The sequence below is a fragment of the Heliconius melpomene genome, chromosome 13 (genome assembly GCF_056956725.1).
Source record: "Heliconius melpomene rosina isolate 202511_hmr_F chromosome 13, ASM5695672v1, whole genome shotgun sequence".
In the NCBI taxonomy this organism is placed as follows: domain Eukaryota; kingdom Metazoa; phylum Arthropoda; class Insecta; order Lepidoptera; family Nymphalidae; genus Heliconius; species Heliconius melpomene.
The window spans coordinates 520,014-546,470 of NC_140401.1; the positions used below are offsets into that span (position 1 = coordinate 520,014).

At 36.2% G+C, this 26,457-nt stretch overlaps 1 protein-coding gene and 1 long non-coding RNA gene across 2 annotated transcripts in view; one reads left to right on the forward strand and one right to left on the reverse strand.

Moving 5' to 3' along the window:
• Positions 1 to 26,457, forward strand: part of LOC146532374 (uncharacterized) — a 131,344-nt gene that overhangs the window by 66,556 nt on the left and 38,331 nt on the right. The window lies entirely within an intron of this gene.
• Positions 1 to 26,457, reverse strand: part of LOC146532375 (neuropeptide FF receptor 2-like) — a 44,416-nt gene that overhangs the window by 13,969 nt on the left and 3,990 nt on the right. Inside the window, exons 2-5 of the mRNA XM_085196679.1 lie at positions 8,748 to 8,890; positions 5,539 to 5,765; positions 3,710 to 3,812; positions 2,948 to 3,045 (exon numbers count right to left, since the gene is read on the reverse strand). Coding sequence (XP_085052805.1) covers positions 2,948 to 3,045; positions 3,710 to 3,812; positions 5,539 to 5,765; positions 8,748 to 8,890 — 571 coding nt within the window. The remainder of the gene's footprint in view (positions 1 to 2,947; positions 3,046 to 3,709; positions 3,813 to 5,538; positions 5,766 to 8,747; positions 8,891 to 26,457) is intronic.

Sequence of the window (26,457 nt, forward strand, 5' to 3'; positions counted from 1 at the left end):
CCACTCTATTGTCTTTTAAAAAAAAATATTAAATGGGAATGGTCAGATAAGTGTAAGGCAGCTTTTATAAAAATAAAAAATATTTTAAGTAGTGCTCCTGTCTTAGCTCATTATGATGCTAGCCTTCCACTTATATTATCGGTGGACAGCAGTTCTTATGGCGTGGGCTCTGTGCTTACACAGCGGTACGCAGATGGAACTGAGAGGCCGGTGTGTTGCGCTTCGAGGACGCTCAATGTGGCCGAAGTGGGTTACTCTCAATTAGATAAAGAGGCTTTAGCAATAGTATTCGGGGTGAGTAAACACCACCAATATATTTATGGTAGATGTTTTACTTTGCGCAGCGATCACCGTCCGTTAAGTTTTCGGTAAAAAGAAGGGAATACCTGTGACCGCTGCCAGCCGTCTACAACGGTACGCAGTTAAGTTGGCTGCCTACGATTATGATATCGAGTTCGTAAGTTCATCAAAAAACTGTTTCGCAGATGCTCTTTCCCGTCTTCCTCTCAGTTTGCCATGTAAGCAAACGAGTGGTAATGACCGAGAATGTAGTTATTTAAATTATGTACAAGGTCACTTTCCGATTAGTTTTAAAGATTAAAAGTGAAACGGTTAAAGATCCGGTATTAAGTAAAATTTATGGTTTTGTGATGTACGGATGGCCAACTGAGAGGTTAACTGATAAAATTTTAAATACTTATTATAATCGAAAGGATAATTTACATGTTGATCAGGGTTGTTTAGTGTGGGGGTTTAGAATAGTGGTGCCTAAGTCCTTGAGGGAATTAGTTTTGAATGAAATACACGACGGTCACATGGGGATTGTGAAAATGAAACAAATCGCGCGTAATTACGTGTGGTGGGAAAATATAGACGCGGACATCGAGCGCGTGGCGCGGGAGTGTGCGTCGTGCCGCGCGGTGTCGGCCGCCCCGCCCGCCGCTGCGCTGCATTCGTGGCCCTGGCCTCCCGAGCCCTGGTAGCGACTGCACATTGATTTCCTAGGTCCGTTCAGTAATATGTATTTTCTTGTAGTTATTGACGCACATTCAAAATGGATAGAGGTGGAGAAAGTAACAACGACATCAGCTACAATTGTTTTAGATAGTTTAAGATGGTTATTTGCACGTTTCGGTTTACCAAAACGTCTAGTGAGCGACAACGGTCCACCATTTTCATCGTCAGAGTTCGCGCAGTATTTGAAACGGAACGGTATAAAGCATACATTAATAGCCCCGTATAATCCGTCAAGCAACGGCGCTGCCGAGAATGCAGTTCGTTCGATTAAGCGTGTTTTAAGAAAGACACAACTAGACAGAGAGGATTATAGTACGGCTTTAAACAGATTTCTATTTACATATAGAAATACGGAACAAAGTGCTACGGGCAGGGAACCAGCGGTAGCTCTTTTAGGTAGACGACTACGCGGACGTCTTGATTTGCTACGGCCCGACGTATCTGAACGCATTCGCAGCGATCAGTTACGCCGTGAGCAGAGCACGGGCCGTCCGCTACGAGTGTTGGCGCGCGACGAGCCGGTCATGTTACGTAATTATGGTAAGTCGGGTCGTAAATGGACTGAGGGGGTTGTCGCAAACCGAACAGGGCCAGTTTCTTATACTATTGAAACAAATAGTGGGCAAATCCATAAACGGCATATTAATCAATTACACAGTAATAAATCGCGCCATTCATTGAGTAGGACTATAGACGTATCCGATTCAGAAAACCAGGAAGATTTAATGGTTGAAGATGAGTCCTTCGCCAGTGAGGAGGTAAGAACTAGTGAGCCACAATCGCCCTTGCTAAACACGCCGCCCACGCCACCCGCCGATAATAACCGACGGGAACGAAAAGCTGCTTTACGGTGTAAAGAATTGTTAAGAGCATTAAAGAAATAAGTTTTTTATATTATTAGATATTTATTTTTAAGATATAAGATATAAGATTTTATTAGATAAAATATTAGTATAATATAGATAGTTTAATTTATAATTATATATATAATTAGTTTAAATATATAATTAGTTGATTTTTTTTTTAATTAAAGGAGGAAAAGTGTGAAAAGGAGAAAAATTAAGATAATGTTTTATGTTACTAAATTAAAGGAGGAAAAGTGTTCTGTATCGTAAATCTGTAGTGAGTAATAAACCAGTCTGCGTTGAGCTGTCGTATCTCATTGACGTGTCCCTAAACACAACAGAAACTATATAACAAGAGTATATAATGTTAGCGCAAGACACACTGTTCTTCATGGTAATATTAGGAAATTCTAATCAAAAAAGTATTTTTTGCTTTTACATTCTCTATTTATACATATAGCAGGGTAGGCAGTCGCACCATTTGGAAACCGTCCAAGGGCTCTGATCGCTAAGCCATACGTTCTCATCAAACTGCGTTGACCCTTATATAAAAAACAAAAGCGCTTGGACGGCTTCCAAGAGGCGGAGGTTTCAATCCTACTACGTTCAAATTTTTATACGTTTTCTAAAAAGTATAAAATATTTTCATTTCCTGAGTGTAAAATAACACTTTGAAATTGTTAAAAATAACGTTTTAGCAATTAATTTATTACAACTAACTTTTAACAAGGTTTCGCCCCCCCCCCCCCCCCCCCCAACACTCTAAGTGCTATAGGTAACTCTGAATGTGGAAATACAAAGTCACCTCGCACAGACAATATTGGTAAAGTGCAAAGGGAGGTAACATAACCTAAATAGTTGCGAGACAATTAAGGTTATATTACATGATATATATATATTTTCATTTTATTTTGTCGGTATCCAGTGGCTGATAGTTTAGCGCGTTTAACCAAAAAACATATTATATTAAGTTAATAGTAGTTATCATATTTTCACGTAATAATATTTTTAGTAAAACAATTTAATTCTAACTTTAATTTCATAACATTTTAAGCTAAACATTAACAACATATTCTCAAAAGCACCTGTTGCATGCTGACGTTTCCCTCGTCGATGTCAAAGGGCGGCCGCACGGAGCACAACGTCCTCCCCATACACGCGTATGACAGGATCGTTATTGAGCCTGGAAAACGTAAAATCCAGCAATAAAACAGTAATTATATGGAGACATGTGCTTTCTTTTATAAAAAAAATTAAGTCATGTAGATGGTTGACTGAGAGGAACACTATACTACTTTCCAGGTTCCCTCTGCTTACCCTGCTATGTGATACAGTGTGGAGTCAAAAAATAGTCCGAAAATATGTTATACAAAATCCGCCACCAGAGCAAAAAATGGAGCACGCCTTTATGTCTTATTTCTGTCACTTTGCTATATGAGGTATAAAACATGAAGCTGGTAAAAATGGCACAATAGTAAAACCCCGAGTCAATAATATAATAGCCTGAAGTTAGGAATCGAAGAAAATTTTTCTTCCTTTTTATCGTTTTAAGAACAGTTTTTTAAAAGCGATCTTACAACTCCAAAAGCTGTTTGTTAAAGTAAAACGCTCGTTATCAGCTAATTGAAGTATTTACCGTTTAGTTTGCTGAATTATTAAAAATTGATTGAATAAAAAGTCTAATATAAATTTTGCGAGTTTACACCTTAAACTGTTACGTTATATCCAAAATCTTTATTTACGATGAAAAATCGCCAATCCTGGAAACCCAGGGTAAAAGTTTTTTTACACTAGGTTCTCAGGTTCTCTCTACTGGCTTTATTATGTGCGGGATGCCAGGTACTTACCAGGTATTGCATAAACTAAAGTGAAACTGAATGTGCCAAACTGTTTCCGCGTCTCTTGACTCGGCCACTCCTCCGTACAGAAATGTACATCTCTTGTTTCTATCTAAAATAGAAATACATTTGTTTTTAAAATTATAAGGAAATTTAGAAAAATATTATTAGGTTATCGTGGCGTAGTAGGATGATCTTAAGTACGTACAATCAGATATCTAAAATATTTTTTTAGATAAAGCAAAAATATCTTCCATATCCACACCTTTTAGAAGTGCAAGTTTTTGAGTTTATTAAAAAAAATCTTCTTTTTTTGAATTGGAAATTTTAAAAACTGTCAGATACATTCCAAAGACAGAGCGTGTCGTTGAGTTCCGGCTCTCAATACGCAATATCTCGTGAATATATACGAGTACTACTTCCTAGACACTCCATTAGCATCTAGGTGTAGTTACAAGTTGTTTCTGTAAGCATTGTAGTAATCATATTAACTTCGTTTGGAAATAATATGTAAGTACTATTGACAGGTAAGATTTATTAAGAATCGTTTTCTTTTGTCATGTTCTTTTATCTTTCCTTTTTACGTATTACAATGGTCATTAGAAAAAATATAAAGATATTTTTTATTCATCTTTTTTTTGTTTTTAATAAGCAAATGGAAAAATACCTTGCATACTTTATATACATGTATATTTTAGAATTGTAGATAGACGTCGCGTGTTCATTAGCGGAACTGAACGTCGCGCTTTGTCATGTTACCAGAAAGGGAAAATGAAAATTATTCGTATCTCCGAATGGGAATCGAACCCACAATCGTTACATTCGATTTCATCCTCAATTTTATTGTTTTACGTAAAAAACGAACGTACTGGTTGTACGAAATCCATACAGTGAAATTATTTATAAGTACACCAGTGAAATGCTAGTAAAACTAAGTGTCTTACTAGCCTTACCTAGTCTTAGCCTAGCCTTACTAGCATTTTAGAGTTACAAAAACTATTTAGACGGATTTTACCACTAATTGAAAGTTTCTAAACTTACAAAAGTTCATCTTGTAAAGTTTGTACTAAATTTCATTTGAATTTCTATCAAATGATTCAAATTGGTAGTTCATTTTCTGCTTAACAACCAAACTGAATGAGCTATTTGAACTAATACATTAGTTAGTTTTTTTGAGTAGCTTTCAATAATTTTTTCAATTATAAATTGACAAAGTATTTATGTATGTTGTTGTATATTATATTGTTTGAATAAATTAATATAATGTTTGAGTATGATCTTCTATTTGCCGTATATGGTGTTGAATTTCATAAAATTATGTAAAATTATGATTTTAATGTGACATATTTCAAATTGACATGTTAAATAGCATTAACACTCTTTTTAAACATCGTAATCAAAATTTTACACTCTTTTGTAGTGTTTATACTATTTACAGAAAAGTATAGTATATATGTAAAATGTATAGATGTGATCGTATGTATGATAAGTGGCGTATCTCCATACTAGTTTGTTACACGCCTCCACGTACTCAGGATATTTCTTTTTATTTTGATATACTTAGATTTTTATAATATTAATATTATAAATATATAAATAATATTCAGAAAAAAATTAAGAAAAAAATATATAATGAGATAAAAAAATTGTGTATTGCTATTTTAGTTAAAAAGCAATACAATTATCTAAAAAATAAGTGCAACTTTTCCGTGCTTCTCGCGCTACTAAGGTCTCTACTTTTTTTGTCTCTTTGAGACCGAGACCTATAAACCATACAATAAAAGGAAAAGGATGAGAAACTGAAAACCAAGTATTGTATAAATTAAAAAGATACGTACAGATATGTTCATATGGGTTTTAGATATAATAGGTACAGTTTCCTTCCTCACTGATGCTACAATAAGTAGTGGTATGAAGATGAGTAAAGCTGCTATCCACAGCAAGGCCAGGAGCATCAACGCCTGCTTCCTTCCCGGCGGTCGTAGTCGAGGTTCAGGAGCTATGGAGAGCCACCGATCGACTGACATCGCGGTCAGTGTGAATACACTTGCAGCTACTGCTACACCTATAAACGAAAGTAAGTTTTAGAACGTGTGGAAGTGGTTGTAGGATGCAGGTGTATTTTATCGCATGCTTTCTTAAATGTTTAAGATATTGCAAATTTGTCTATCAGAAAAAAGGAATTGAAAATAAAAATAAAATATATTCATTATCCCGAGTGACGGTCGAACTCATAACCGTCGCGTTTACAGTCAGTCGCTGCCCAATATTATAAACAAATTTTCTCAAATTTATCACTGTAATCCATTACTCACTAAATATATTACGAACGTACGAGAAGTTTAAAAACAACCTTGAATATTACCATATATTGGTATTAAGCTTTTTTATTTTTGAAGGATATTTCCCAATATTTTTAACTGTAATATGTTGTAAGTAGTATGTTATATTTTGTTTTCACATATCGCTCTATCTATTTTCGTTCATATCAAATGGCAAAGCCCAACACTGCACTTAGCTTCAGTGCCACTGTAATTATATACCTACCACTATAAAAGGCTTCAAAGGCTGTAATTACTAATTAATTGAAAGCTCATTTCCTCTGTCGATGCAGAGAAGACAAGTACATACATATGTAGGTTAATTTATCAAACGGCAATACGGCAGAGTGAACCTCTCGTCAGCATTATTTCCAAGTCATCAAATCAAGAACACATTCATACTGAGTAATGTTTCGACTGAGTAAAAGGATGTGACGGTGGAATAAAATTATCTTTCAGCATAATGACTGCATGCAGTAGGGTGAGCAAAGGTTAAGACATTCCGTTAATCCTTTTCCATGTTGAAATGCTTTGTCTTGTTATTTTACGAACAAAATGAAATAAATCACTCCCCCAATTTGGAATTGAAACCACATCGTTTACACTCAGATTTTGTGCCGCTGAGCCACGATGGAATTTAATTGGAAGGGAATGATTTTTACCAGACCATTCGCTCACCAACATCCTATGCCTCCAGAATTCGGCGGAAAGTGAGGAACGGAAGGGTCTTAATGGGTAAAGAGTAACTAAGCACTAGGTTCCTAAATTCGTTCTGCCTAAAAATGTCTATTAGATATTTGAAAAATAACTATTGAGAGTAGACTTTTATAGGGTTCCGTTCCTCTAAAGTTAAAAAAGGGACTTCTTCCAGGATCACCTTTTAATCCGTCAGTCAAAATCATTTATCATGAAATCCCGTAGACGTGTCAGTGACATGTGAAATAAATATAAAATATTCAGGTCTACGGTCTCTTGAGGTACAGAAATCAAATGTCTCAATCAATACAAAACGTGCAGAATGAAATTCGCCGTGTAATCAAAAAACGATAGAGTACTTCTCGTGGACCTATTGTTATGAAATGTAGCACAAAGTGAGAACTTACAATACACATAAAGGCGGAAATCGGAAAAGGGAACATTTATTGGTATTTCATAGAAAAAAACATTACTACTGCTTATATTCGTGGTGCATTTTATACAAAATCAGTGCCTATGCTCGACCACTTAAGCATCTCGATGTTTATCAGTTGTACTTCCTGTTGACCTACAATCACGAAATTATTACGAAAATCCGCCTCGCACTTCACAGATTTTTAAAACGTACTTAAATTACAAAATATGAGTGATTTGTATCACCTTTTCATTTAGTCTTGCTGCCTTAGTTTTTTAGGCTTGTTTGGTTATTTAAAATTTACTTCGTGAAAAGAAAAAATAGTGTTGCTCTTCAAAATCTCATAAAATCAAACCATGACAGTATTCAAGAATACTATAATAGAATTTAAGTGTTCCTACAGATTTAATCTCAAGTGTATACACAATACGAAAGTACTCAAAACTTTCCGACTAACAAAGTCGAGAGTATCGCTTAAACGAAACGCTTTCACATTTTCCCATTTTCCATACTTTATCTTTAAGAGAAAGTTGAATTGAATTTAATTTTAATTTTATACAATAATGTATTTAGAAACAAACTGTAAGTTTAGTAAGTTTGATTTATGGTATAAAAAGAAGATGAAAGAAACTCTACTATTTTTACTATAGGCATTATTTTATAGCAACAAGCCAGTTCCTCCGGTCAACATGCAATTGATCTAGAACTATTATTCGACCCTAAGTGTCTTCATGGTAAGAGAGTGTCTTAACATACCCAGGGTACCCTCTGCCTACACTGCTACGTGCAGGATACAGCGTAAAGCTAAAAAAATACTCTCATTTCTTTCTACCATTTATTTTCATCTTTCGCTGGACTTCATTTAAATGATATCATATAAAATGTAAATTCATGTACGTCCGTACACGTTCTGTGTAGAATCACGCACTTCGTCTCTCATTAATTTATATGCAACAGACAAAAGCAATTAATAATTATTTTTATCTTAGCAATATAATCTCGCATATAACAAGACACGTAGATAGAATATCCTTTTAAAAGTCGTTATTATATTTTTTCAACTTAACGCTTTTCTCGTGTAGCGGTGATAGGCAGAGAAAGCCTCGTGTCAAGACACTTCGTTCTCTAGTTTCTGTCCGAGTTCAAGAAAATATAAGTGAAATTGCAACATACATTCGTTCCCGACCTACCGACAAATTCTTCAGGCATTGCATATTGATTGTCAAAATTCAACGCCACATTTTGCCTCGTTGCGAATGCGAGGAAATTAAAATAAAATTTTTCATTCTTTTTTTTCATAGGCATGTGCCGCTCACTGTTCATTAAATCAATGGAATATTGGGAATAGAGTGTCTTAACTCTAGGTAAGCTGTTAAAAAAATCACTCTCATGCTTGTTTTCAATATAAATTATTAAGGCCAGTCATAGCACAGAGGTACATATGATAATTAACGAGGCAGGTTAAATTTTCTCAATCTAGTAACTGGTGGCCGGGGACTAAACGCAGCGTTGAGCTCCGCTACTACGCTGGAATAACTGAATGTTTTAATACTAGGTTTCTCTCCCTATCCTCCTGAATGTAGGATATTAAGTACGAAATACTAAATATTCTCACCTTGTATGTAATTAACAATCTTGCATACAGTTTCTCCATAGAACCAAACTAAAGTGATAGCTTTGCTGAGCTGTATAGGCATACATATGCCCGTCACTAAGAGGTCCGCCACTGACAGGTTCACCAGGAAGATATTGGTTACACTGTGAACAAGAATGTACAATTTTACATTTTTACGTATAAAAAATAATTACACCAAATTATCTTTGAAGTGTATCCTTTCAAATAAAAAAAGAATCATCAAAATCGGTCGGCGCGACATTGAGTTATTCGTCTATTTGTCGCGCACATACCTAATGCAAATTTAAGACTTATGTGATTTTCTCGTAGATACCATTGTCAGACATGGACCAATAAAAAATGGGACCACACGGGAAGCACTACATTTCAAATAAAAAAAAATCAAAATCGGTTTACCCAGTCAAAAGTTATGAGGTAACAAACATTAAAAAAAAAACAGTCGAATTGATAACCTTCTTTTCTTACAGAAGTCGGTTAAAAAATTGAACGTAGCGGGATTTGAACCCGCGGCTTGGGCCTTTAATTTTACTAAAAAGTTTATGGGGTCCTTAGAAATTACGAGGTAGAGTTCTCCCATGAGAGAGCTTTAACTATGCTAAATAATTATAGTTGAAGTGGTTTTGAGACTTTCATACAAACCAAGCTTTCAAATAATTATAAATATTGGCTTATACGTTTAGTTATTTCAGATTGTGTTAGGCTGTAGATAGATTCTATATATTCTGGGCATAGGCATACTAACAAAATGTATGCCTATGCCTAGTAATTTATAAAACAGACAAAGCTACTTATTTACTATAATTCAGTAAAAATGTTTAAAATTAAATAACATTTTCGACAATCTTTATTTAGGCTTCACTTGGTATCCCACATATATATTAGGGCACGCAGAGAGAACGTAGTGTTAAGATACTGTTTATCACATTCCGTCTTATTTTTGAGATATTATATGATGATTAGTGAAACTTAACGCCACGCTTCGCCTTCTCATCTGGACGGACTGGACGGAGATCTTATTTATGAAATGAAATTGAATCGAATCCTCAAACATCGCGCTTACATTTACACGCTGAGCCGCCATACAGTTTACTTCGAATATAATAATTATAAGCTAAAATTAAATTAAACTAAAAAAATAAATAAGGTTAAGTAAAAATAAAATGGAATTTCTCATATTTACTCTTCATATTTCCATTAGGTACGGCGTATGTATCACTTTGTTTAACTAATGTCACGGACAAAGAAAGGCGTGAACTTCAGAATACTTAATTAATATCTACTAATTAGAATAATTGATTTTGTTGTCTTTTTGCTAAATATTTTAGGTATTTATATATTGTTAAGAGTAAAAACAACTATTTTTTGATACTTTTAACCTTTATTTAAAAGTGTTATTTCACACTAAAGAAAGAAAAATATTTAGAAAATGTATAAAAAATTGAACCCGCGCCTCTTACGAACCGTCCAAGCGCCGTTACCACTAAGCCATACGTTCAATACGTAGTGCTTGGACGGTTCCGGGGCTTAAATCCCGCTACGTTACTATATACTATTCTCTTTAATTCTATTTTAAAATATATAAACAATATCGAGCCATTATGGATTGAGGTTAACCAGGATTAAGCGTGACAGGTTGTAGATTCGATTCCCATTCGAAAATAAGTGTCTCAACACTCTCTCTGCCTACTTTATTAGGTATATGTGTAGAATAAAAAAAATAGAACGAGAATAATCTAAGAGGAAGGTTAGTATGCTTAATACTTGTATATTGTGTTAGATTAAAGTGAAATGATGTTAACCGTTTAATCAGTTCACGCGGGCGTAACCGTTATATAAGTTAAGTTATATATTTTAGCTTCACATGGTAATGTATCCTGTATATTACAAAATAGATAGAGAGAACCTAGGGCTTAGACACTCCGATCATCTTCGCCCAATTAATGCGAAATTGCAATCCCAATTATTCGTTTACTATAATTCGCTTTACTAGCAATGAAATGGGAATAGTTTATTTCCCCGAGTGGGGATCGAACCCACAACCATTGTGTTCACAGTCAGTCGCTTCGCCACGATTCCACCTATATAAAATTATTAACATCCAAGTATTAAATATCCACAGCAAAAGTTCGTTTGTACAACTTTTACTGAGGATTCATTATTTGGAATTCAAAGAAAAATAATCATGTCACACAGTAATTGATATATCGGAAAATCTTTTAGTAACTTTTATTCCACACACACACTGCTGTATTTCCTTTCAATCCACCACCTTATGATACCGTAGATATTATGTACAATAACTAGTTGGTGTCCGATATGGGAGTTGCGAGATACTCCCAACACAAGTGTCTTCTGACCACTTACCGGGAGTTCTCAGTGTAATAATTTGTATGTGATATTTCTAAATAAAGATTATTATTATTATTATTATTATTATTATAGACATGCCTTGTTAGCTTTTTTGTATGGAGAAAAATATAAGCACTTTTAAATCAAAGATCGATTTTTTGTTGGTTTTTTTTTTTGCTTCACGCTATATCCCGCACATAGCAGGCGAGACAGAAACACGATTTTTTCTATAAAGGTAAAATGCAGTGTTGTGACGTTCAGTTTCGCCACTCAACACACAATGCGTCGAGAATTCGGCGGAAAGTGGACAGAAGAGTCTTGATACAAACGGAATATCTTAACGCTAGGTTCTCAGGTTAGTTTTGCCTACGCTGCTGTCTCTAATACAACGTAAAAGTAAACAAAGTAATATATTCCAATTATGAATGAATGAATTCAATTCAAGGCACAACGCATTAACACTCAATACATAGTGCCTTGAATTCAAGCCGAAAGTGAAGGACGGAGTGCCTTGGCGTTAGTCTGTCTCTGTTTTTTCAGCGGGACTAAGCGTGAAATTGAAAAATAATGAACATGATGATGAACAGCTAACTTTCAAACACTTTTTATATCAAAGCCAATACAAATGTGGAAAGTTTTTTATAACAGTGAAACAGCTTTTCTTGTTACTAAAGCTTAGGTTTCGAGTGACACATGCATAATTAAGGCAATTCGTCAAGATTTGGGGACGTGTGGGATTTTTAAAAGTCCCTTGAAATGTAATTTGTTTGATATAGTGTAGAGATTACTACTGGTATTTTTAGTCTATAGTGTCAGAAAAATCATTTTACTTAAAAGGTGCTTATTTCATTCACATCAATATTCATATTTATAAAACGTCATATATCAAGAGTTCAATTCAATTCATATTTATAAACACGTATATAAATTAAAGCTCCCTTTTCCTCGCTTTTACAATAAGACAATACGCTGTGGTGAGTTCCACAACTCAATATCTTAAAAATTGAGATATTGAGTTGCGTTAAAATAAAATATTATAATAATCAAAAAACAATAACGCTAAAATAAGTAAAACAATAGAAATGAAATGGTATACAATAATTGCTATGGGATGCTAGTTCCACTTTCACTAATTGAATCACTGTGATATTAAAAAGGTATTAAGTTACCAGCAAATATATTTGATATTCTTGATGTGTCTTCATTATTTTGGTATATAAGTGGGTAGATTTTATTGAGATACTATGCTAATCTCTAGTTTCTGTTAAACTATAAATATCTCATTTTAGGTTTTATTTAACTTCATGCTGTCTCCTGCACATAGCAGGGTAGGCAGAAAGAACCTGGGAGTCTAGTGCTGAGACACTCCGTTCCCAATATAATTTCTGTCCTTCCATTTTGGCTACATTCTGGAGGCATTGTTATTGGTGTCCGCTTAAAGTGGCGGAACTCAACGCTTTGCCTCGTTACCAGAGCGAGCGTTTCCTCGAGTGGGAATCGAACTCACAACCTGACACGTTTACTAGCCTCGTGAAGTATATAAACAATTTTTGTTTTAAATAGCACTAGCAATATTGAACAAGCATAATTTATATCACATACGAAGTATATAAGCAGAAACTCCATATGTGTACTTCCGGTAGAACACCTAAAGACCGATCACGGCCTTGCCGATGATCTGACACCGTCAAAGAGATACTGGCAAGCTGAGGATAGGGAGGCATGGAAGCATCTCATTAGCTCTTACACAAGGACCTAACAGAACGGGCAGTAATGAACATTCTCGATAAACAACGCCAAGTAATCTAATACGTACTAGTACGGTATGTGTATAGTTTACCCTCGTGGACGTGGAATACAAGCCTGTGACCTAATTTCAGTTTAATTAAATATGTGACATTGTCCTCATTGATATCTATGTTAATTTGTATTACACTAACTTTGAGTTGCGGTTGTACCTGCGTGGGGATAACTGAGAAGGAAGTAAATTAAATGGAAATAACTGAATATTGTGTTTTTCTGAAATTCAAGCCTACGAGTAGCTTAGCCAGAGACCTTTCATCTGAAACCTCATTTGAACTAGCGGCTTTATTAACATTTTTTAATATCATTTATCCACTATACATTTATGGTTAAATCTTAAAATATATATTTTTTAAGATTTAACGTTATAGTATATTTCGCCATTATAGTCTCAGTTTTCATTATTTTTTGGTGTGGTGTTATTTTTAATATTTTTACTACACTGACTATAATAATATATTTATCATTCATTCATATACACTTTTCGTCGGTTCTAAATGAAGCCAATTGCGCTTAACCATATTCAGTCGAACTGTGCCATCACCATAGGAGACTTAAGTCTGTTTTTATAACTTACAAACAGGAAAACATAAGTTCAGAACAAATGTTTGCCTCATTTTTGTGAGCACAAAATGTTATAGCTTTTAAAGCTTAAAAGCCTTTTTATGTATACCAAAGACGTAGAAACAAATTGCTACGAAAGAAAAAAATATGATAGTGAAAGCAATTGTATTTAACGAAATTGGCACTAGGTTTAGTATTGCCGAGTGCCTACTATACTGTGGACCCTTATATATGTAATGTATATAATAGGGATGAGTTCGATATATCAAAACGTAACTTAAAACCGATTTGTTAAGGAAAACATAACGTATCGATATATGTTTTTAGAAAACCGTTTTTACAGAAACTTAAAACTCAACATAGCTGTCATCTGAACAAAACCGTAATAACGCAAAACTTTTGAAACGTCAAACGGTTTTATATTAAAACTAACTTCCTCTCTTTCTAAGTAACTTATTCCGAACGGGCGTAAATGAGATAAGGCGAATATCTGATAAACTGATATTCGCTACCTTTCTTTCTATCCGTATATTCTTCACGGTTGTAAAAGAAATGAAGCGAATTCATGTTTTGGCGGTTTTCTTACATTACATCTACAAGTTATTATTTCGTCGTTATGAAATCGAACTTCTAAATAAATGAATAAAGATGAAATTTGGATATGATTTTGTATTTTAACATTATTTCAATTAAATTACTAAATATTGTTTTTTTTTACATTTGATTATAGTTTTTATTTATATGGAATACTAATTACATATATTTATTATGATATTATAATGTTATAATTATGATTTTGCGTTTATTGACAATTCGAAAAAAAACGATATCTGAAAACCGTTTTTGATATCGATACGAAAACCATATATCGGTTTCATAACCGTTAGCGGAAAAAAACGATAACGCCCATCTCTAGTATATAATATGTCAAATGGTGTGCATTGGTGGATATTTCAATATGATAATCGCATTAAACTGCTTAGCACGTATGCAACATTTTTGTAAGTGCAAGAAGAAATATTTAATATTTTCATTTTCTACGCTGCGGTAACGAGGCGCGGCGTAGAGTCCTGACACTCGTACTGTATTGAATAACAATTTGTTTTGTCATATAGTAAGTTTCGTTTCTGCGAAGTATATATAGTATATACAATGTACATAATCAGAGTACACATAAAGGCTTTTAAAGCATCGCAATATCGCGTGTTTTACATATAATAATGAGACGAACGCTCCCATGCCGTGAATGTTCACGTGAATTAATCGAATAGGTATACGGTATTTTCATGAAAAGTTTTTGTTTTTTTTTCTATTTTTATACATAATATACGTTGTATGTTACGTATGTTTTAAATATTTCTTTAGCTGGAGTAAAAGTACGATTCTAATTTAAAAATATATTTACGTTACTGCCAAATTTATAATTCTAGGTCGACCGGAAGTACCCTATTAATTTTGGTTCCCTTTATACACACATATTTTTTTAAGAAATCGTGGGGCCGTAGATGTAGGTTTTAGGATGGAATTTCAACTCGATATCTCCAAACGCTTTTAACATAAAGGCTCTTGACAGACAGACGGACAATAAAGTAACAGAGTGTCTTAACTCTAGGTTCCCTTTGCCAAGTCTACTTTATGCAGTAAAAAATGTGAAGCTAAAAAAATACCTGATTAATTCGCTTATAGTAATTAAATTCACCATACAATTTGCCACCATTCCCTAATTTTCGAATCATCGCGTTTTGAGTGACGGAACTTAAGGCTGCGCGTTCCTGTCTTTGGTTAGACAAAGTTTAAAACATAGAAAACGCTTTAAATTGTCTTGCTACTAAAGCAAGGAAACGGACATCATTTATTCCCCCTAGCACGAGTCGAACTCACAACCATCGCGTTCGAAATTAAACTCAATTGTACTGTAACAAATAAGTTGCAATACAATATAAGAATTTCGACGTAGTCCGATGAGAACGTGCGGCTTAGTTGGGCAGAGCGCTGGGAAGGTTGGAAAGAGGAGCGGGTTCAAATCCCGCTACGTTCAATTTTTTATATGTTTTCTAAAAAGTATGCTTTTTTCCTAAGTGTAGAATAACACTTTAAAAAAGTATCAATTGTAATGTGCCACGACGATATATAGGGTGTCTATTTGATATATGTAGGTACAACAAGGAACAAAACTCGCTCGTCATTTATACGAATTTGCGTAACTTTTTTAACAAGCCTATGATACACACATTATTGTTGTACGCGGCGGCCGTAGCAGCTCTCGTCGCTTTGATCCATACATTCTGGCATGACACCAACTTTTTATTCATTCACATCTGGAACCATTGTTTACAGGCAAATATGTGAGATTCATTTTTATATTCAGCAAATTATATATTTGTTTTTTTTATGAATAAATATTTTAGTGATATTTTAGTGAATATTTTAATGATTTATCATATTCATTTGATTATAATATTTATGATATTTATTATATTTCAATTTAGTGTTTTTTAAAAATTTTCCTTTCTCCACTTTAGTATAGTTGAAGTCATACATTCTTCTTTACAAAACTTCGGTTTAACAAAGGGCCTTGACAGACTAATACAGAAAGGAGAAATGAAAAATCCCATTTTTCCCCCGTCCCATTATAATTTTAAGAAATTTTCTTTGTATCTCTCTTGGAGCGTTAAGTGGACTTCCTAACTTAACAAGTAGTATCACGCTGTATCAGACACGTTAACTATTAAAAAAACACCATGTGTCGTATCGCCAGTCTTCCAAAACACTCCAATTATAATCAGCGCATTGGGCCTTAGCGATTCGAGGGACAACCAGTAACCAGGTTCAGTCTCATATGGAGTAGTGTTCTAGTCTCTGAGCTGGTGCACCCCAGTATCAGCTTGACCCAATCGTTGAGGACCCTATGATCTGTGAAAGGCTTGACACATTGTCTTTGTATAGATACGTCCTCTTTGTGTGATCTCTACCGCATTTATAATGGGGAGTGTTCTGGAGAACTGTTTAACCTGTTACATGCCGCCAAATTTTCCAAACCTTCCGGTTCATATAGTATAAGATGACACAAGATCATTATTTTTTTTCTAAGTGATTATTGTTGCTACAACCCTACATAAAATAGACTCGCAATAATTGAACAATAACATAGTCACTTTGTTTCATGTTAGTAACGTTTACACAGAGACAATCTGTTTCTAACACCTGTCAGCTAAAAATAAAGCATTTCGCCGTAATCAAGTACGTGCTTGGACGGACTAAAATACAGAAGAGTATATAATACAAGCACATACTTGAACAACGTGGTAGTTGTGGATTCGATTCCCACTCGAATATATGAAATATTAAATATGCAAAGCAACTTTTCACCATTCAGTACGCAACACTTTCAGAATTCTGCGAGAACTGGAGAACGGACGTGTCTTAATGGATCGAAGTATTTCAACACTAAGCTCCCAAATTCCCTTTGCCGTTGTGAGTTTGAAAAACAATTAAATTTAGCATTTAATATATACTAACTGCATAATGTATACTATTAAATATTAAATAATATTATGTAATATAATTTGCAAGTACACGATCTCTTTAGCTCCAGCATTGTTCAAGTCTGACGCTACTAGCAAAGAGGTCGGTGTCGACACAGCTTACTTCTGTATTGTGTTACCTGACCTAATTAACGCTTGCATCTCTCGTAATAAAATGACTATTAGCATCTTGTCAACGTGATATTCTACAAAAATAGTTTTACTAAAATAATTAAATTAAAAATTAAAAGACTTAGATATTTTTTTACAAAAACATGCGCGAACAAACTTGCTTACAACCAACGTGCGTTAAAGATGGAGAGAGACGCGCTTTTTGAATCGTTGTCTCGTTGCCAGAGCAAGAAAATGACAATATTAAATATTTAATTTCCTTCAGTAAAAATTAGATTCACAATTATGGCACGACGGGCTTCTGAAATAAATTTTATCATTTATTCTTGTTTTATTAACAGAAATTTATTAAAGGAACAAGTAGTTAGTCCAAGTTTCAAGTTTACTCTTAGCGTACTAACAAAACTTTGCTTTGTAATATAAAATATCAAAGATCCAGTATATTCCTGTAAAAGTTATTAATATAGAGTATAATCAGTTTATTTCGTAGAATCAGGTGAATCTCTTTAGTATCAAAGTACCTCTATAGTTTCAAGTATCAAAGCAGCTTATTTTATTATAATATATGTAATATTTACTTTAGAGAGGCAGAGACAGAGGAAACCTAGTGTTAAGACCCGTTCCTCACTTTACGCTGAATTCTGGAGTCATTGCGTATTGAGTGACGGAACTCAACGCCGTGCTTTGCCTCGACACCAGAGCGAATAAATGGAAATACAAATTTAAATAAATATTTCATCTCCTGGTCCAAGGTCTGGTCTCAAGATGGCGTATTGATTATTAAATATTTATGCTAATTTATAATGTGTTTGATTTTGGCGTTGAGGTACCCTATAATGAGACGAAAAATTGAGATTGTATTGTCACAGGCTAAATATATTAAATAGACAATTCCCATTGCAATAATTTTTAATTGAAAATAGAGACAGACAGATACAGAATTGGGCAGAAAATGTGGAACTGTACTCCGTCCCGATTTTCCGTTTTATATTAAAATTAATTCACTTAACGGAATAAGTATTGCACTGCTTAGCAATAGGTTTCCTCTGCCTACCCTGCTGTATGCGGGATACAGCGTGAAGCTGTATAATTTTTTTAGAATAGATTTCTAAAGAACTAACTAAGCAATAGTTACAGTTCAATATTCTTAGTTTGGGAAATCTTAGACAAAATGAAATAAGTGGACAAACTATCTCTACCTACTGTATATAAGACGGGATGCACGTTACATATAGTTATAGTTCATATAGCTGAGGAAATCATGTGTTAAGACACTCCGTTCTCATTAAAATAATTAACACCACTGAACTCTTGTCTCGTTACCAGGGCGGGATTTGAAAATATTAAATGTTTTAAATCCACAACCTGTCCCATTTATATTATTTATATATACCTCTGCCTACCCTTCTATGTGCAAAAAACAGAGTGAAGCTTAGAAAAATTATAAAAAAGAAATTAAAATATTAAATAATTAAAACATTTCTCAAACGTAGATTTGAACTGACGACACCACGTTTGGCTTGGCTTAGTTCGAAGGATTGATGATACTCACTGATATTATAATATGACTCTGCAGAAGTGCTTATTATAGTCTAATTGAAATAAGGTTATTATATTTTCTACTTCGATGTCGAATTAAATTAAACTTTGAGTCAACTTCATCATTATTTAAAAAATCTCATTTCAATTGATATAAAAAATTTGTCCTTTTAATGTTCTACAATAAATTACTTGGTTTCAGTTATTACAAAAAACATTTTCGCAACTGAAAAATGATATTGAGTTTTTCAATCTATATATATAAAATCGAAAGGTCACTCACTCATCACGAAATCTCAGAAACTACATGTCCTAGGAATCTGAAATTTTGCATAGGAGTTACTTATAGGACGTAGGTGCTCGCTAAGACGGGAATTTGCAATATTCGACTTCTAAGGGGCGGTTTTTGGAGTCGAAAGTTTGTATGAAACTTCGTTACTACAAATGCTAGGAGTCTCAAATTTTGCATAGACGTCACTAGGACGTAGTCATGGAGACAGAAATTAATAATAACATAGTTCACGCGGGTGAAACCGCGAGCGGGCCGCTAGTAATCTATATATATAAAAGGACTTGTCCTCACTGACTGAGGTAAGACGCACGCACAGCCTTACCGCTGTGCGTAGAAACGTGGAATTTGGACAGATGTTTACTTTCGTAATCTGGACATCCACTAAGGGATTTTGAAAAATTTTAACCCTAAAGGGGTGAAATAGGAGTTGAAAGTTTGTATGGAAAAAAAAAATAAATCGGCATCGATTTTCATAAAATTTTAAAATTAGATTTTTAAAAGTATTTAATTGAACATGTGTTTCATGGTTTTCTAGAATTCACTCCCTAAGGGTGCAAATAAGGGATTGAAAGTTTGTATAGAATTTTTTTTAAATCGCCACCGATTTTTATAAAATTTGAAATTTAGACTCTTAAAAATATTTCATTGAACACATGTTTCATGGTTTATTAGAATTCACCCCTAAATACGCAAGCGAAGCTGCGCGAGTCCGCTAGTCTTATATATAAAAAAACAGTAAAAAAAATTTATCTGTACATTTAATATTTTTGTCTGAAATGGATAGAGGGACACTTAAAAAGCAAAAATATATATTTTTTTATTTCTTGTCTGTCTGTTTGTCTGTGTGTGTGGTCACGTTTATCTCCGAAAGTACTGAATCGATTTATTTACAACTTTTGTCTCTATTGACTGTTATGGTCTCTATTAATAACAATAATTACTTTATTCTTGTCTTTCTTCTTCTTCCTCCTGGCATTAATCCCGGCTATTGCCAGGGTCTGCCCTCCTGCTCAACCTACTCCACTTTGCACGGTCTTTTGCGTCCTCGGTGGTTAGACCATTGGCTCTCATGTCCTGCATCACGACATCCAGCCAGCGCTTCCTTGGGCGTCCAGGAGGTCTCACTCCAGGAACTGATATAGCAAGGCACTTGCATCCGACATAGTTCTTAGGCCGGCGCGTAACATGGCCAAACCATCTCAGACGACGCTCTTGGAGCTTATCCGCTACGTCACGGACCCCAAGACTACCTCGAATGAATGTGTTGCGTATGCGGTCAGACCGCGTTACGTCGCACATCCACCCCAGCATCTTCATTTCCGTGACGTGAAGCTCCTGAGTGTGCCGAGATAGTGCCGGCCAACATTCGCTGCCGTATAAAAGAACCGGTCGGATGATGCTCTTGTATATCAGCCCCTTTCTGTCAGGGGTATCCATCTCAGCTTTTGGACCAAAAGTTGCGGTGTGGTACACGGGTACGCGACCCCGGCTTCCCGAGCTTCTACTGTCGCTTCTTCTCAAACTTCCAGGCAGTAGTATCCTATTCCCCTTTATATCCCTTCCCACTCTTACCATATTCCTTTCCATCCCATCCCTACTTTCCTTCTCTAGGTCCAAGAAAAGCAGTTCCCTCCTGCTAAACACAAAAGTCTGTTTCGGCGAGGATGGCAGCCCAACGCAGATAATGCAAAAGGGCCTGGCGGAGATGGCGATCCAGCAAGGCAAGGTGGATGGCCCAGGGCGACGGTAGAGGTCGTATGCAGTTACCGTCGGTCAGACACTGCATCCAATCGTTCCTCTGATCGTAGCGGTACTCCGTTCCATTGGAAGAAGGAGCGGGCGGACGAGAGAGTGCGTCTGTGTTTGCGCACACACTTACGTACTATAACATATTCCCGCGCAGATGACACCTGGCAATAATTCGGACAGTGAGCAAAGTCCTACGGCGATGGAGACTGGTGGTGGGGTACTGATCTGGTGAGTTTGGTCCCTAGCTGGATCTCTGCACGTAGGCGGTTGAGCGGTGATGGTCGTTTCATGACTTGACTGAGACGGAAGTCTGGTTCGGCAGCTCGCCCATTGACAAAGCAGCCCTATTTAGGGATCGCACTGCTTTCCCCAATCCGGGGAGGGGCCTAGAAAAGGTGGCCTAAACAAAGTTCGTCTCACTTTTTCCCGGTCGGCTAACCGCGGTCGCCCGGTCACCATCTTAATGCGGTCGAAAGAAACACAATTATACGAAACCTTTTACTATAGCTGCTTGGAATGTAAGAACTTTGCTAGACAACGAGAACAACTTGTGTCCCGAGCGAAAAACAGCGCTCATAGCGCGTGAACTGTCCCGCTATAACATCGATATCGCTGCAATTAGTGAAACGCATCTAGCAGACAGTGGCGAGCTCTGTGAGAGACTCGGTGGGTTTACATACTACTGGATAGGTAAACCAGCAACAGAGCGATCCGCTAGTGGTGTAGGTTTTGCCATAAAAAATGAGATAGCTAGATCTCTAATTGAACCTCCAAAAGGCATCAGTGATAGAATCATGACTCTGAGACTCCACGTAAGACCTGGTAACTACCTGCATTTCATTAGCATTTACGCTCCTACCTTGACCTCATCAGATGAAGATAAGTTCAAATTTTATGGAGACCTTCGTACAGTTCTGTTCAACCTACCACAGCAGGATAAGATTGTTCTTCTCGGAGATTTCAACGCGCGTGTTGGGACGGATCACATAGCTTGGAGAAACGTACTGGGCAAGCACGGTATCGGAAAGTGCAACACCAATGGTACTGCATTATTGACTCTATGTGCGGAATTTGAGCTTAGTATCACAAATACGTTCTTCAGGCTACCTGTTAAATACAAAACATCTTGGATGCATCCGCGCTCTGGCCATTGGCATCTTCTTGACTACATCATAGTTCGAAGGCGTGACCTGAAGGATGTACTTATCACAAGAGCGATGCGTGGTGCCCAGGGTTGGACAGATCACCGTCTCATTCGATCCAAAATGGGGCTTAACTACAAGCCTCCGCGCAGAGCAGAACATAAAACTCCAGCGAAACTAGCTTTTACAAAGTTAATAAACGACGAGGAAACTCGGCTCCTCCTTGACGCAGAATTTGATTATGCTATGTCCAGTGCTGATGGTGACTCAACCATTGATGTCAAATGGCGTTTGTACGCGGAGACCCTACATGAAGTATCACAAAGAGTTATTGGTAAATTGCAGAAGAAACACCAAGATTGGTTCGATAATTCTAATGAAGAGATACTAAAACTTGTTGAGAACTTCAGAACTACTTTGAGAAGCACTGTTGACTCTGGACAACGAAAATCCATGCAGCAGGAACTTAAAATAAAAGTGCGCCAATTAAAAGATAACTGGTGGATCAGAAAATCCGAGGAATTACAGTGGCTGGCAGATACCAACCATACTGCTAAATTCTTCGAGGGACTTAAGAGCGTTTTTGGACCTCGGACTAGGAAGACAGCCCCAGTATACTCGCGAGATAAGACCAAGAGGCTGACTGATCCCGCAGAAGTCCTCCTTCGTTGGGCTGAGCATTTTGATGAAGTGCTCAATCCCGGTAGTCAAGGAGTGGATCTACAATATATCGATGCCCTTGAAAACCTGCCTGTCGCGTCTGAGTTGGATGAGCCACCGTCGCTTGCAGAATTTGTTTCCGCTATAGATGGTTTGAAAGACAGCAAGTCACCAGGTGCAGATAGTCTTCCTTCAGAAGTTTTCAAATACGGAGGACCAAACATTAAATCTAGACTGTTTGCCCTAATTCAACAAATTTGGGCTGATGAGCTTGTTCCACAAAACTGGAAGGATGCTACTATTGTTAAGCTTTACAAAGGCAAAGGGGACCTCTCAGATTGCAGCTCATTTAGAGGAATCGCTTTGCTTTCAGTGGCTGGCAAGATCCTGGCGCATATCATCAACAAGCGCCTGTGTACGCTAGCTGAAAACTTCCTTCCCGACACCCAGTATGGTTTCAGGCCAAATCGAGGGACGGTTGATGCCATCTTTGTTGTCAAACAATTACAAGAAAAAAGCCTTGAGCAACACCGTGACCTCTACATGTGTTTTGTGGACCTGGAAAAGGCCTTTGATCGCGTACCAAGATCTGCCCTCTGGATAGTACTCGAGAAATATGGCTGTCCTGTGAAGTTCGTAAATTTAGTGCGTCAATTTCATGAAGGCATGATGGCCCGCGTACGCCACGGAAACGACTTTACAGAACAGTTTAATGTAACAAGCGGAGTGAAACAAGGCTGTGTAATGGCTCCAACCTTATTTGTTATATACTTTGCTGCGGTTATGAAGGATGCCCTTAGGAACTGCAATGATGGTGTTTCGCTAAATGTTCGTATGGACAAGAATGTACTTGACCTTACCCGTTTCAGAGCAAAATATAAAATCCAGCGGACATCTGTACTGGAAATTCTTTATGCAGACGATGTTTGCCTTATGGCTGACAGTATGGAGAATCTGCAAAGATACGTCGACAACCTAGACGACTCCTGTCGAAAATTCGGCCTTGTAATCAGCGCGTCAAAAACTCAGATTCTGAAACAGCCTGTAAGGGGAAAATCTGCTAGTGACACTGCTCTCTACTTGGGTGGGAAAAAACTAGTCGAAGTCAATACCTTCCGGTATTTAGGGAGTCTAGTTCGTAACGACAATCGTCTCGAGTCTGATATATCTGCGCGAATCGCCAAAGCCGCTGCTGCTTTTGGTAAACTGAACCAAAGAGTATGGAAGTCTCACGACCTAAAACTTCACACAAAACTTGCCGTCTATAGAGCAATCATAATACCTCTGCTTCTGTATGCCTCGGAAACCTGGTGTCTGTACAAGAGTGACATCAGGCGTCTTGACGTCTTTCACATGAAGTGTCTTCGCACCATCCTTCGTTTGAAATGGCAGGATCGTGTCTCTAACTCTGAAGTTCTTCGTCGGACGAAAATTGCCGGTATGGAGAGTCTGCTAACGAAGTGTCAACTACGCTGGTCTGGACACCTTGTGCGTATGGACTCCTCAAGGTTGCCAAAGTCAGTCTTTTATTCAGAGCTTAGCTCAGGAAAGCGCAAAACCGGAGGACAATTTCTACGCTACAAGGATGTTCTGAAGCGCCACCTAACATCCTGTGGAATATCTTGCGATTCTTGGGAGGAGCTTGCTACTCGGAGACCGGAGTGGCGAAATGCTGTCAAAACGGGTATTATTAATTTTGAGCGCGCTCGCATCGAACATCTTGATGCCAAACGCCAGCTTCTGAAAACTCGACCCAAGCCCTCCTATAACTACACTTATAATGATAATGGGCAGCTTCACTGCGCTATCTGTGACCGAGTCTTTAAAAATAAATTTGGCTTTGCAAGTCACATTCGCGCTCACGAACGTCGAAATATAAATTAGTCGAAATATAACAGTGTGTCGCCGTCGACGGATACGTCTGGGAGGACATCATCATATCAGCCCCTTGAGCTTGGGCGGTATTCTGCGGTCGCAGACCACACCAGTGACCTCCCGCCATTTGGCCCAGGCAGCGCTTATCCGCCCTTGGACATCGTGATCGATGCCTCGAGACTCGTGCATAACGGATTCAAGGTACCTGAACTTCTCCGACTTAACGGCAGGCTCAGGACCTATAAGGATGGTGCTCGAGTCCCGGCTCCCGCAGGCTTTATTCTTGTCTTTATACATCCTAATATTTAAATTTAGAGTAAATATAAATAAATGGTTATATATTTTTTAAATATACATATTTCGTTAATGTATTTACCATTAAAAATTGATGATCTTCATGAAACTTTTTAGAAAAACATGTAAAAATTTGAACCCACGCCTTTTAAATTGTCCAAGCTCTGTCTAAGCTCTCACTAAGTCATACGTTCTCATCGAGCTACGTCGAAATTCTTATATGCTTGTTACAATTTATAATTACTTAGAATTATCATTTCGATCTTCATCATATTTTAGCTTCAATATAATATGAACTGACGATATAATTAATATGCGAAAGCTTATCTAGCTAAATTAAAAAAAACTACAAATGACAACATGTAACACCGATCATTTTGTTTGAGGGTCTTTCATAATATTTAAGCTATAATATTTAATTTTGTGAAACTTAGCATATTTAATAAAAACTTTCATTAATTTACATCAAACGGTTGATGATATATTAAGATTAGTCATTTTTGTGACTGTATTACAAGACGTTATTTGAAATGTAGTCAAGAATAACCGCAAAAGATATGATACTCATATTCTGTACCATATCTTTTGCGGTATATAAATTACATAAAAAGTGAATTATTTTTTTGATCTGTTGGTTCGCTGAAACCATTAAGACAAAATATGAAATTAAAACAAAAATCAACCTAGTGATATCAGTCCAGTATAAGCAAAAAGCACATTATCTTGCAAATGTAATCATCAAATGTATCTTGTGCATCATAAATATGTAATCTTGTGCCTATATGTAAAAAATTGTCTTCAACACAGAACTTGGCTTCTGGAAATTCTTTTGTAAATGGAGTAAAGAACGATTTTGATTGATTTATTTTGAAGTTGAAAATTTCTTGGTTGGGATATTTATTAACAAGCTAAACAAACAGAAACATAGATAAAACTACTTCAATACAAAACCAAGGTAGATTGTTGTAATCATGTCATACATAGATATATAAATGTATTCTATTGTTTCATTTAGCTTTAATCATGCTTCGTTATTTTTTTTATATTTTGAAAGATATTGAGGCCGATTGAGATCTTAATGGTGCTAGGTAGTTGAGAAAGGTAGGTGAAATATTGGTTACCTTTATAATATATCTGAATATGCGACGGTTACGGGTTCATTTCCGAAATGGAAATGTTTATGAACTTAAAATATAATAATTTCTCTGGTATAGTTAAACAAATTCCAGAGTTAACACACATACACCAACTGCCTTTTAGAAATGTTGCATCTTGAATAACTTTAGGTTTATGCGATATAAATGGCCATTTTTTTTATCAGGCAATCATGAGACCGTAGATCTGAATATATGGTTTGAATTTCATCTCGATCTCCAAGCGTTCTTCAGATAAAATGTCTTGACAGACAGACACAAACAACAAAGTCATCCTATAACGGTTCCTTTTTTCATTAAAAGATACGGAACCCAAAAAAAAAACTACTTCAAGCTTATATCCGTAGAGTAGGCAAAGGGCGTAGTGTTAAGACACTGAGGTAAGAGATAAAATTCTGGCCAATTTTCGGAACATTCATGTTGCACCAATCAACGCCATGCATTGTCTCCCAGAGTTAATACTTTATTCAATTTATGCACATTTTAAATTTCACGTAAAGTTTAAAAGTGAACGAATACGTTATTTAAAAAATATTTCGGCGAATTCTTTTCGGAAAGTCATTTTAAAAATGAATATCCTTTTTGTAGATACATGCTTCTGTAAACCACGTG